Source organism: Pristis pectinata, chromosome 2 (genome assembly GCF_009764475.1).
Source record: "Pristis pectinata isolate sPriPec2 chromosome 2, sPriPec2.1.pri, whole genome shotgun sequence".
NCBI classification, from domain to species: domain Eukaryota; kingdom Metazoa; phylum Chordata; class Chondrichthyes; order Rhinopristiformes; family Pristidae; genus Pristis; species Pristis pectinata.
This window is the reverse complement of record NC_067406.1, coordinates 68,823,074-68,836,844: the sequence shown is the minus strand read 5'-3', so window position 1 is coordinate 68,836,844 and position 13,771 is coordinate 68,823,074. Positions and strand designations below refer to the sequence as shown.

The following is a 13,771-nucleotide window of genomic DNA, read 5'->3' as shown; positions in this document are numbered from 1 at the left end:
TCCCAACTCCTGAACATCAATCTTCCTTTGCAGAGCAATTTCTTTTTGTTCCTCCATGGCAAATATCAAGCAGTCCCAGTAAGGTGTCCAGTATCTAGATTACTTATGAAAAGCATTCAAAGTGAAAAGGTTCCTACCTTAATCATTCCATCCAATTCCAAGTTATCCTCAGCTTCATCCACTTGTATGTCCTCTGTCTGCAAGTCATCATTAAGCTCAGAGTCTAGAGATGATCCAGCACCACTTCCATGTTTCAACTTCTTTATAGCTTGCAGGGCATACGGAGTCAAGTGCGTCTCTTTGTTATAGGTGCGAGTAAATGCAGCTTTCACCTAATAGATGTTGAGGGGGAAAACAGAATTGAAGTGCTTCTAGTAATTTAGACCGATTAAAGTTTCCACAAGCCATTATATCTACCATAGCATATTCAACCTACAAGTTTTCCTAGACCTGGAACAAGCTAATTTAATCCCACTAGAAAAAGATGTGGTCAATGTATTCTGCAGAAGTGGGCCTGGGTTACCTTAGGGTCTAGTTTGGAGAATGGATCAGGCCGACCTCCCCAGCTGCTAATCTCCATGATACAGTCCACATCCTCCTTCATCAGATAATACGCATCCATGGTTTCAACAGCCTCTTGAACACCATTCGCTCCCTGAAGTGAGAGAGGCCGCACCAGTGTATCCCGCAGATAAGGAAGGTAATCCAAGTTCACTGCCCGCTTGCTGGCGTGTGTCCTTTTAAATCAGAATAAAAAGTACAGATGTGAGAGCTTGGAATAAACTTCAACAAATACAAATCACAAGCCACCACAGGATATGGAGCCAAATAACATACTGCTAGAAGCTGTATACTTGCCTCACTCAAAGCAATGAGGCAACACTGGGTTACATCAGTGCAGCATCAGCTGGTACCTTCCTGAAGCTACTAATACACATGATAGCTCAGACCAAGTACTACAGGACATCTCTTCATGGAAGCAGTACAAATAGATCTATTCAGATCCAATGTCCATACATCGCAGCTCATTAACACCAATTAAAACCCTCCGGGCTCACCTATTCCCATAGTGTGAAGGACCAAGGTACTACAACCTCAAGTAGTTCAGTTTACTTGACTGACCACGGACCATCTCAATCCACTTAGCTGCTGCTAGATTCTTACAATGAGACCCTTTGTACTTTTGTTTAAAACAAAACAGTGTAAACATTTCAGCAGAGCAGTCACTTAATACGAAATCATATCTCCACCTACCTTAGGCACATGTGCCTGGTAAGTTCCTGGACAATACGATCATGCTTGCCAGTGGATGAAAATTTTCCCAACCAACTTGGGAAAGTTGGAAATTGTGACATGTAACCTCTCATCAATTCACCAGGAATCACACTTGCATATATTGCCTGAAAAACAACAAGATTTCAATACTCTGCTCTGGAAATTTATTTAGACATTTGTACATTCACTATTAATTCTCGCCATGGACCCCGCCAATTCTCTGTTTCAACAAATACCACTCCCAGGAGGTCTGGAACGCAGTGATTAGACTTTCCCTGGGGCATTTTCCAAACCCACCAGCGACTACAGCAAGATAGAAAGACATTTCTTCCATGTTCCTTTATCATATTTTGTTCCCTCTAGAATTTGTAACCCTCACAGGCTGAGCCTGATGCAAGGCAGAGATGAGCATCAAACTACTTATAAATATTAACCAAAAATATATTCAGAGGCATGGAGCACATCACAAAACATTTCCTTAAAAACCCATGTTCAAATTCACAAGTAATCTTTCAACGAGCAATTATCTATTTCATTCTTTAGTAGGTTGTTTATCCTGGCCAGGTTCTTGGAGGTTAGTGCTGGCCTAATATTTCATTAGATCCTTCACGGGAGCAGCCACCTAGATTTCTGTGCTCATCTTTGAAATGGGACCTGAACAGAAGATTCTGCCTTGGAGCCAAGGTACTACTAACAAGGCTGAAGATGAAAATAACACCACATATAGGCAGCAGGTATATCTGCTTCATTTTGTCTCGTATACCTGTGGTATCAAAATTTCTGCACGTGTAACAATTATAATGTTAATGCAGGAAAATGTTACTGAGGTCAGCCATAAACTCATTGAATGTCAGAGCAGGCATAAGAGGCCAATGGCCTATTCTCACTTCTATTTCTTATGTTCTAAAATTAGTTAGAATAGCAAGTATTGGGTTTTCAAGCTGTTGGGAAGTGGTGCTTGAAGTGACTTCAAGGCAGAGTCAATTTTACAAATGACACACAGGTCGAGGTACAGATATTATGACTGGTGGCAAAGAAAAGTAGTTGCTAAAATGTAAAAAGTTTGAACTCTGTACATAGAAGCTTATACCATTACAGAAGTAATTATAAGTCTGTAAAGAACAGTAATTGCATTGAAGTTAGTTTACAGCATCTAGTTTTGGATAATTTAGGAATACAAATTCCATGATAAATTTCTTCCCCAAGAAAACATTAGATAATCATGGCCTTTACATGTAACAGAAAAGCAGAATCTCCATCAGAACAAAGACTAAGAATACTGATCTAGTTGCTGAAATGTTTACGTTGTTTTAATGAGGGAGTTAAGAAACCAATTTTGTTGATTAAGTCTATTAAGCAGATAAGATAAACAAATGAAGACAGGTCAAGAGATTTTATTTTAAACCCATGAATGACTAGCTAAATAAAAAAGGGTAACAGTAACATTCTTAAAGGGCAAATAGATTAATATCTGAAAAAGTAGAAAGCATGCAGGAGCAGTCAGCAGAAAATGAAGCAGATATTGCTTTCAAATAGTACAATGGGTCAAAGTTGCTTTTTCTGTAACATAACATTCTTTGGTTCCAAGTACAAAATGATCAAAGCAACTAAAATACCATGTGTGCAACTTATCCAAGGCCATTGCACCAAAAAAAAGTCTACAGTCAAATAGATATATTCCTTGAAGTGAAGATACAATTTTGTATTCAAAATGTAAATGACAAAACTATTAGAGGATACTTTTTTAAAGCAGCTTCGAAAAAACAGATAAAGAAATAGCAATGGTGCTGCCAAAGGCTCTCTCTCCAGCAGATTGTCTGCTGTTCAAGAGGGGCAGTTATTGGGAAGTGTGAATAGTATGTAAGAACAGAAATAATGCCTTTCTACTCAGCAGACAACACCCGACAGCACCACTGACCTGAGTAGGAAGCAGATTCCAAGCCTGATGAGAGCGGATCTGTTTATCAACGTGGTCTCCATCACAGATACTATCTGCTGTCTTACTCAACAGCATTAAATGCTTCTTGAGGTTTGATCTAAAATGCAAGAACAGCACAACCAATCACTACAAGTGCAAGGGGTTCAAAAACTACACTCCATAGGTATGAGAGAACAAGATACCAGGGAAAGACAGTGAACAGGCAGATCATCAGTTTACAAAAGGGAATTTGAAATAAAGAAAAACTTAAAATGACCAAAAAAAAAACAAAATTTTGAAATAAAACAAAGCTCAGCAGGAAAGGCAGCATCTGTCAAGAGAAAATGAACATTTTTGGTTGATGAAACGTTCACCAGAATTAAGCAGTCATCCAAATAATAGGATGAGTGTCAAGACACAAAAGTATCAGGCTTCAATGCTGAATGTCAGCTTTGAAATTTCTATTTCATTCTGTTCAAACATACAATTTTTAAAAATTAGTACATTTATCAAAAGCCAAAATTTCAGTCACACATTAATATTTAGCTATTACCCCACACCTGATGTCACAATGCTGCAGAAAATTCCTATTTGTAACACTACAGTTGTATTCTTGTCCCTTCTTGAATTGGGTGAGATAATGACACCATAGAAAAAAAATTTATACTGCGCAAATACATTAGTGATATATAAAATTATCACAACTTTGCCTAAATATTTTCACCATAGTTATGAGGACAAAGTCACTTGAGGACCAGCTATAGCCACACACCTTATAAAAATGTATATTGGTAACAACTTAAAATTAGGCTATGCACACTCCTGAGCAGAGGTTCTTACAAAACTATCCTTTGCAACACTCTGCTTGTCGGCTGCTGAATGAGTGTGGTTTCAGCCTCTGGTAGCAATTAAGAGGCCCCGTTACCAAATTTATTTTCGATCAACTGGTAATCGTATTAAACCCACAATGAGCTAGTTCGCCTCAAGTCATTTCAGCATTTCGTTATCAACCAATAATGGCAACACCAGATCAAAAATACAAACAGACTTGCAACCAGATTTCAAATTTTTCAACAAAATCATTTCAGTTCAAAATATGGCAAGTATAACTGAGATGCAAAGCAACCTGAAAAAGATCGATCTACTACTTACCCAGAGGCTGCTGGCTTCACATGCAGGTAGTTTTCTTGAACAAAAAGTGGTGAAAGTGAGTAATCGTGGAAGAAGAGGTCTGACTTGTCTATCAAACTCATGGAGGCCGTTTCCTCTCCAGCAGAAAACACTTTCCTCACAACATCAAAGGGACCCTGAAATTAGGAAGCTGAGTTTTTGTAATCATTATTACCCATGTTTTGTGTGTAAATTAGTGCACTTATCTGATGGTTAAAAAAAAACCTTTTCACTATTCTAAGATCTACACCTCGGTCGAAATAGTCACAGGATTGCCAGAAACATTAATATAGCACATTATTGTGCAAGGTTAAGCACAGGGTGGCCCTAGGTTACAAACACCCAACTTATTGACACCCATACACACGAACAAGCTCCCACAATATTATTAAATTCAGAAGTCCAATGGATGTACATGTTCATTTCTACAAATGGGAGAACTAGTTTCTTCTCTCTCCCCCATGCCCCCACCTTCTTAGTAATTTTTCTTTCTTAAGTCTTATGAGCTTTTGATGCCCTTCAGTACAATACTGTGGAGGTATGGTTACCATACCAAGCGATTTTCCTGCATGTTCTGACTCATGGATGAAGTTTACTTATGGACATCTGTAAAAACAGAACCAGCTCATTACTTGGGGATGGCCTGCATGTGATTTTCCTTCTCCTCCCCACCCCCCCCAGTAAAACTTAATATTACTGGATATTCAATATGGGAATGTGCTTCAAATTCCTGAACTAACATCCCAAAACAACCAGAAAATTAACTAAAAATACAAAATTACACCAAGAACAAATCAATAAGTGCTGGTACACAAAGTCATACATTTTGTAGGGAATTTGAAAACTGTACAAATCATTTGCATATTATTTCTATTCTTACAATATATTCAGCAATAAATCATTGTTTAAATAAAGAGCACACCAGTTTAATGTCTTTCTTGGTCTTCTTGCCATTGTCTTTCGCCTGATCGTACGTCAGAGTCTTGTTTTCTGCACACCACATACTGAGATTATGCAGGATCTAGAAAATGCATGAGAAATAACAAGGCTTCAGAAGTTTATGGAAATCTACAGGGCATGAAGGAGCCTATGCCAGCTAAAAAAAATATCCAGCCCAACTCTGAGTATTTGGACACCCCCCCCCCCCCAAGTACTTTAAGTACTTTTTAAATGCGATGATGATTTGCAACTTACCATCCTGTCAGGCAATGTGTTCCAAACCTATACCCATCGCTGGGCGAGAAGGAGATAATAATTATCCTCAGCTCTTCACTTTCTACAAATTACTTATAAGTTAAACTCCCTTATTACTTGCCTCTGCTAAATGGAAAATAGATCCTTCCTATCCATTCTTCAGTTCCCTTAATTTTAAACATTGCAACTAAATCTTCACTATCTGATCCAAAAAAACAACCCCCACCATTCTATCCAATCTTTCCTCAGCTAAAACCTCTAAGTTCTGTAAACTTACAAGAGATTCAACAGCAGCAATTAGTGTTCTTAAGTTTAATATCGCACTGGTATAAAGTGCTTATAATTATCCAGGTTATGAGGAAATAATTGCAAGTGGACAGTTCTGTACTTTTATCACCACAGTCGGCAATAACACAGAAAACACCTTGTTGGGATGTTCTGTGGGAGAGTTTGCAGAATGTAAATGCCGCCATTCACTTTGCAGTCACTAACCTGTCTGATATCTTGACTGGCTGCAAGTATAATTTCATTCATAGCTGGAGGAGGAATCTTCAAACCTTCTTTAAAAGCAACAGTCATCATTGCACCCTGAAGAGAGAGAAATAGGCTTAAAGAAGTCATTGAGCATCAATGTTTCTATAGGGTTGGTGCCAACTATAACATTAGCATTCCTTTCAATGCTGTTCATTGGTGTGTTTGTGGATAATGATAGTTTAAAGTAATTTCTGCAAAAGGCTGCCTTTGTTCCCATGTGAAAAGGATGCAAATTTGCTGTACTTTCCAAAATATTCTCTTCATTTTGTTTTTTTTAAAACCCATCACAAACTTGCCCTAAGTGCATTAACAGAAAAGAAAATCTATAAACAAAAATCAGCAGTTCAATAGTGCAAGTGTTAAAGCAGCCAGGCTCCAACTGTTCAAAGAACAAGAATTTTAACTATTTGGCAAGGTGTGAAAGTATCTAGTCTTTCTACAAACACGGCAGATGGGAGTAAAAAACTCAGGTATTTGAGGGAGGTGCAGGGGAACTACAGGACACGGGGGTATAATTTAGGCTCAACACTTGGGTAGCTAAACAGCGTACTAGTATTAGTTACTACCTTCATGGGGGAGTGACTCATGCACAAATTCAAAACAAGGAGGAAGCCACAGCAGCTCAACAAGGATCAGATGATTAAATAGACAAAATTATTCAAGCCTAACCTTGATTTGCTCCACTCGAGGCCGCTGGAAGCGGAGATCAAAACAGTAATTTGCTAACGACCGGATCTTGGGATGGTTGCGATCATTACACATACAGATTATGGGAACCTTGGTCTGCTTAATGAGAGAAATCAGCTCCTGAAACAAAACAGAATACATTCAGCATCTCACAATTTTCCTTTCAGATAGTTGAAACTACCTCAACCTACCTGCTGGTGTGATAAGACCAAGAAAAAGGAAATTACCACTGTCAGAAATGATACAGATGGAGAATCAAGGGATATCACACTTAAATTACAACCTATTATCTTTGTTCCAGTGACAAGGATCCAGGCTTAAAATAACAGGTGAAAAGAAGCTAAAAAGCCAAGTTTTATTTCCACAGTCATGATACAAGAAAGGAGTTTTCCCCAACTAATTTTTCCCAATGCATCTTCAATTCTCGGATTCCACTTTTATCCACCACCATCCTCTCCCGACCCAACCTTGCCTGGATTGTGCGCATTTCATCAACTAAGGTGTCCTCACCCTACTTCCACCTAGATCCACACATCCCAAAAGAGATTATGTAATCATGTCTCCAACATGCAACTAGAACAGAAACTTTCCAGGTTGAGTTGTATTTTGTGCTTGCCTCTTCCTGAAGACCACATACGTGGCTTTAGGGTGGGGAGTATATATCGTGATGGACAAGGCATTGTAGTTATGCTGTACAAACTGAAGACTCAAAAGACAATTGGGTCTTTTACCCCAAGCACAAAACACCAACAGAAATTTGCCTTTTTTATTTGCAGTCAATCTGTAAATTTGAAAGCAATGATATTCAACAGCAATTTCTACTTTACTGCCAGGAATTAGTAACATATCACTAAATACTCGCAATGCATTGTTAGAAACACTGCAAGTACAATAATCAAAAGAATCCACCATTCTCAAGTAAACTGCAGTATTTTAAAGAGATCTCTGGCTGAACATTATTTAAGTGAACAAACCTCTTCATCAAATGACTCAACTCTGTTACCTGTATTCCTCCCCTGTCCTCATTTCCAGCCATCCCATCCACCTCATCCATGATTAGTAAATGTTTGGTACTTAACGATGAAGTTCCTGAAATGAAAAACAGTCGAGCTAGTAGAGAAACCTTCCTAACCATTTGTGAAACAGGGCCAACGGCATCTTAGCAAGTCCTGATCAGAAACCTGATACATAAGTACATACCCGAGCAGAAGCCTTTGATGCTGGTGTTGTTCAGTGATTCCGCTATCACTTCTTTCAACGTGTTCTTGCTACGAGTGTCACTGGCATTGAGTTCAACGTAGTTGTATCCCAGTTCCTTCCAGATAAAGACAATTGCAATTCATCAGTTTAAGAATAAACCCTGATAAAGGGGCACACCGTGTTGAAAAACAGAAAGTAGAAAGAATAAAAAGTGCTAAAATGCTCTAAAAGGACATACAGAAACTGAGAATGATCATTTACTCAAAATGTTAATTCATCAGAACTCCAATCTCTCCACTGTTCCCAACCAGAGCTCTTGATTAGCCCCAAATTTAGTTCCTCTACTATCAAGTTCCCACAGCCCCATCCTGTTGAATTTCCTCCCCAGCCTATTTCCTTTTTAATTTGTAACTAAAACCTACCTTTCTGTCTAAGCTTTTGGCCTTTGTATCTCATGGTTTTGTGTCGAATTTTGTCTGTGGAGTAACTTGGGACTTTTATTGCATTAAAGATGGAATGCACATACAAATTATTGTTTAAACTGCACAAAGTTCACCTCTTAAAATACAAACTACTTGCTGTGGCAAGATCCAACAGACTCTGGTACCTCATTCAACAGGCTACTTTTCCCCAAACAGGAGCACTGGCAAGCTATTTCAATGAAGAAACTTCACTGGTCTACCACACTCTGCCCTTGCCTATCTGTATATTTCAACAATCGAGTTAAAAGATGAAGAGAAATGTATTTATGTCAATTTTCACCTGGTTGGTATTAGTCTTTAGATTTATACATTTAATGATTTAACATCTAAAAACATTATCCTATGCAACCAAAATTATCAACAGTCTGCAAACAAATCTCACCTGAGAAACAAGTCCTTCACAATATCCAGCACTTCAGTTATCAAAAGATTCCCCCACCCCTCCCCAAAGAGACTTGAGATTGGTAAAGATGAAAGTCTCCAGGAAAGTTAAAGATTATGATGTATTCAGCAGATCAAATTTTAAGTAATGCACAGAAAGATACTGTACCCTGACTAAGTCAAACCTGGAGTACTGGATACATTTTTGACCCCATAAACAGGAGAGCCAGCTAGGCTTCACAGGCAGTGCAGAGAGGAGCAATAGGTCAATTCCTCCTATCAAAAGTGGAACGAACAATGACTTAAACTAGAAAGAGACATCTCATACAGCAGCTTATAGGGTTAAAAAGGTACAGAGCAGAAATGGAGAAAATTAGCCTGAAATGCAGTCTTGTGCAGTACAGTAGAAACAGAAGCAGCTATGGTCTGAAGATTTCCACAAAAGTCTCTTAAACAGATGATTCCCCCACCCCCCAGTACTAATATTAAAGAAACATTATTCTATAATCAAGAGAACATAAATGTGTTATTCTGGTATAATTGCATCAATTGGCCGAAGAGGGAAAAAGAAGTTAATACAAATTTAGAGGATCTAAATTTCAAAGGGTTACTTGAAAGATTGCACAGTATTTAAAGCGTTTTTCATGCTATAAATGCCCTATTAATTAATAATTGTGCATCAATAGGCAAAAATAAGTAAATGCAAATTATACAAATTAGAAATGCTAAGGAAATTGTAATATTTGCATTTGGACATTAGCTTCTTTACACATGATTAGTACATTGATCAATTGCTGCATTTATATCAACAGAGCTGCAGCACAGATTCCAGCTCTTCAGCAAGCTTCTTCACATTTCCTGGCAATGTTTCAACCAGGAGAGTTTTGTGCACACAGACAAGGGGAACTCTCCTCCCCACACCCCCCTCCCATGGAGGTTAAAATTTTAAAATATAAAGAATGTAAGCAGCAAGTTACCAAATGTATAAATAAAAGAAGTCTGGGTGAACCTAAAAACAAAAAGTGCTCAGAAAGTGAATAGTTGAAATACCCCTTTTGTATTCCAAAGCTTAAGCAATGAAGAAGTGCTCCAAGCATGGTCCTTTAACAAATTTATCATGGGATATAAAAACTTTACTGACAAGACCAACAGTAATTCTCCATTGCTCCTGAAAGCAGTGGTGAGCCACTTACTTGGGAACCAAGTGGCATACTCGGTCGTTCCAGAAGAAAACTAAGAACCAACATATTACTGTGGGTCTGGGATCATACATGGCAGAATGGATGAAGACATCAGACTTTCCCTAATGGGCGTTGGTAAACTATTTTTTAAAATGGCAATCCTGTGGTTTGATGGTTAGTATTATGGATATTAATAAATTCTAAATTTACTTAATCAACTAAATTTAAATTACCATCTGGTGGGATTTAAATTACAATTCCAGATCATTGGACTTTAACTAGCCCAACAACACAACCACTGAGCTATTATAGTTCTATATGGTACCACACAGGATTCAGATTGGGAGTCAGCGCTAGATTCATTTTGCCAACTTGTGGCTGGTAAATACAAAACCCACTCTATAAAAAAAGGTACTACCTGCAAATACAGAAGGGAAAGATACTTTGTTCCAGTACTCAAGTATTCTTACCTTACATACTAGAGTAGCTGTGGTTGTTTTACCTACACCAGGAGGACCAGATAGCAAAGCAGCTTTGAAACTTGAACCATCGTCCTTCCCACCAAATTTGCTGAATTTCACTGTATAAATGACAAAAAAATTATTTACAAACTCTACATTTTGTAGCCAGCATTGTGCACAATGTAGATCATGTTTTTTGTAAGAATTCTCCACAAAGTATTCTTGAGATCCCTTCATTAGGGATCATTAGGTAATCCCTGCATTGAGTAGACCTCCCCCCACCTGCCAAAAAAAATGAAAAAGACCCAGGAGGAAAGATGAGATTCTGTGTTACATCTTAAATTATTACTTTTTTTGTTAAATAATACAGCAAACTGGAACAAATGTATAATGTTGAATCAAGCCATACAAATATTTGTAATGATTTATAAAGAAACCAGAGCCTCAGTCTGCACCTTCCTCTACTCCAGAGTCAAATGAAAACCAAACAATCACCAATGCAATCCTGACAGCAGCTTGGTTTTGGTAAAATACTGAAACTGCACAAAACAACACTGTACAGATAGAGTTGTACTCAGATGCTAACTAAGCAACTATGGAAGGAAACGGGTAATCCACAGTGGTTATCCACCACCAGAGCAACGTTTTATTTCTTAAACAAGGAGACACGAGACAGGCCATTTGTGGGAAAAAGCAGCACATAATGAAGGAAAATGATGGAAAAAATAGGGTCACCCAACTTCAAACCCCAAAACTCTCAAAAAGGGAGAAAGTCTCCATGCACTAGGTCTAAAGTCAAAGAAGAATTCGATGAAAAATGTTAATTCTGCAGAGTGTCTCCTTATTGCATGCTGGTTTGCTCCACTAAAGCTAGAGTCCTGGAAAACATCAGTGACTTCACTACAATGCTGAGATATGCTATCACACAGATTACCGGATGTACAACACAACCAAATTTCTTCAATCCCCTCGCCTGCTACTTCTATACATTAAAAATTTGAGTCCATGTGATCAAATCACCTCCCACAAGCTTGCCTCCGCGGCCCCCCCCCACTTCCTCCAACTATATACCACTCAGGTCTTCATTTCTTCAATTCTGTCTTTTTGTGTATCCCATTTTCCTTCACCACTCCATTGGTGGCTGTGCCTTCAGCTGCCTCAACCAGAAACTCAAATTTCATTCCTGAACAACCCCTCCTTTTAAGTCACCCTCAAAACTAATCACTGGTTAATCTTTTAGTTAGTTATCACATCAGGAGGGTTAGTGTCAAAACTAGTCTCACGAAGTACCTTGGAACTGTTTAAAGATGTAATATAATCATCAAATTCTAGTGCAGTTTCACATAATTTCATACACAATATTTCCCCAGAGTTCTGCATGCAGAGCACAAGAGGTGTATTTCTTTATCAGTTGGTATAAATAAAAAACTTTTAAACAATTTTAAACAGATTAAGTCACAGCAGTATCTTATTAATGGTACAGCTTGAATAGATACTGATTCCAACTGAACAAATATGATACAAACAGGTTGCAATGCGACAGTCATTCTCACCTGCAGGTTTGCTGTTTCCAGCATTGTTCGCATGCCATTTTTTCAGCCAACGGACTAGTTTATTTGCACAACTCTGCTCTCCTTGTTGTCCTATTATATTCTTCAGCGCTGCAGGTCTATACTTATCCACCCACATCAAACTCTGCTCCTCCTTCATTAACATCTGGGCCGGGCGATCACACTTTGGTGCAGAACTATTGGTGAAAGGTTCTGTTCCAAATGACATACTCCTCTTGCATCCAGAGGATTCGCCGTTCTCTGCTGAAGGACTACTCTTTTTATGCTCCACTTGTTTCTTCGATGGTGGTGAGATGTTCTTAATATGCTTACCTTTGTCCATTATCTTGGCAGTTTCTTGCACTTTGGATTTTGACTTCCTAACCTGCAATTTTAAAAGACAATATAAAATTTGCCTTCAACAAATCAACTGAGGGAGTTAATTTTTAGTTCCCAAAGAAAGATTCTTCTTCATCATTTGCACCGAGGTGCATCTTGAACAACATACAATGAAAGAAAATGATCTTAAGATATTCCAAAGCACAATGAAGTCAGATGTGCTATAAAGGAAGATTGGCAGAAATATGAACAGAGCTAGGACTTACAAACAGCAATGATATTAAATAATAACTTCACAATTTGTTTCCTTTTTCTAAAATGTTAGTTGGAGGGGATAAACAGACTTGCTTACAACTTTGAATAGTTCCAAAATCTTTTACATGAGTGGAGACAGCCCTCTATTTAATGTCTCATTTAAATTCAGCACCTCTGGCAACAACTTCAGTGCTAATTTGAATTGCAAGTCTAAATCGTGTGATGACGTCTTTAGAGTAGTGCTTGAACTCTCAACCTTCTTCTACAGGAAAAATAAAGAGTATTACCAAGCCAACAAATTTCATACAAACTCATTATTATTCTTAACCAATAGTGTCTCAAGGGGGTCAGCTATTCAGATAGTGATGAATCATTGGCATCGCAATCCTTTTGGATATTAAGAGAATAAAAAGGGATATGGATTTGAATGCAAGAAAGTTTGTGATGAGGAAAAGATTAGTGATAATTTTATTAAAAGGCCTACTTCTGCTTTTATTTCTTATAGCATGATTACAGCACAAAAATGATAAATCTTGCACTCCCAAACCTTACTTTCTAGGGAAGCCAACTAGAGGATCTATGCATGCAACTTTGCCCTTTTCCATCTCTTAAAATGCTATAGCTCACACCAAAAAGGTGCTGTAAAACCCAAGCTTTTAAAATAAAAAAGAATGCTTTCTGAATCACAAAGCAAAAAGAATTGAATTCATTAAAAACAGAGAACTATTCACAAAAATCATTTCAGGTTACGTGCAGCAGTATTAAAGTGAGACAGTTCATGAGCAGGAACTTTTTCCACTTATCAATGAATAAAGAGTGCCAGCATCTAGTAAGCTGATACTGACAATATCATTACAACTACTACTTAATCCATGGTGCTGTTAAATATAGTTGTTTCCAACAAACATAGGTTCCAAAGATACCTGTGCATATGGCAGTTGAAGTCCATTTTCTCACCAGAGAGCAACAAGCAAGGAGCGAGAGTGAGAAATGTACAAGGTGAAAAATGAAAAGTGAAATTTAAACCCCACCTCAGGATTCCTCTCCCTGCAAAATCACCTTTTGCAATTTACTACTCAAGTTAATGTTGAATTAATTAGTTAGCCTGCACTATTGTATTGTGTATATTCTGATCACCACACTA

At 38.0% G+C, this 13,771-nt stretch overlaps 2 protein-coding genes across 6 annotated transcripts in view; one reads left to right on the top strand and one right to left on the bottom strand.

Moving 5' to 3' along the window:
* The window catches only part of wdr19 (WD repeat domain 19), an 89,141-nt gene extending 81,703 nt beyond the window's left edge, over positions 1-7,438 (top strand). Inside the window, exon 37 of the mRNA XM_052032482.1 lies at positions 6,946-7,438. The gene's annotated coding sequence lies outside the window, so the exon portion shown is untranslated. The remainder of the gene's footprint in view (positions 1-6,945) is intronic.
* Positions 1-13,771, bottom strand: part of rfc1 (replication factor C (activator 1) 1) — a 43,674-nt gene that overhangs the window by 3,851 nt on the left and 26,052 nt on the right. For all 5 annotated transcript variants that reach the window (XM_052032511.1, XM_052032527.1, XM_052032504.1 and 2 more), the window contains 12 exons: positions 12,037-12,418; positions 10,493-10,602; positions 7,979-8,093; positions 7,782-7,867; positions 6,761-6,898; positions 6,050-6,145; positions 5,286-5,384; positions 4,346-4,500; positions 3,194-3,311; positions 1,255-1,400; positions 524-737; positions 138-332 (listed from right to left, as the gene is read on the bottom strand). In XM_052032511.1, the coding sequence (XP_051888471.1) occupies positions 138-332; positions 524-737; positions 1,255-1,400; positions 3,194-3,311; positions 4,346-4,500; positions 5,286-5,384; positions 6,050-6,145; positions 6,761-6,898; positions 7,782-7,867; positions 7,979-8,093; positions 10,493-10,602; positions 12,037-12,418 (1,854 nt within the window). The remainder of the gene's footprint in view (positions 1-137; positions 333-523; positions 738-1,254; positions 1,401-3,193; positions 3,312-4,345; positions 4,501-5,285; positions 5,385-6,049; positions 6,146-6,760; positions 6,899-7,781; positions 7,868-7,978; positions 8,094-10,492; positions 10,603-12,036; positions 12,419-13,771) is intronic.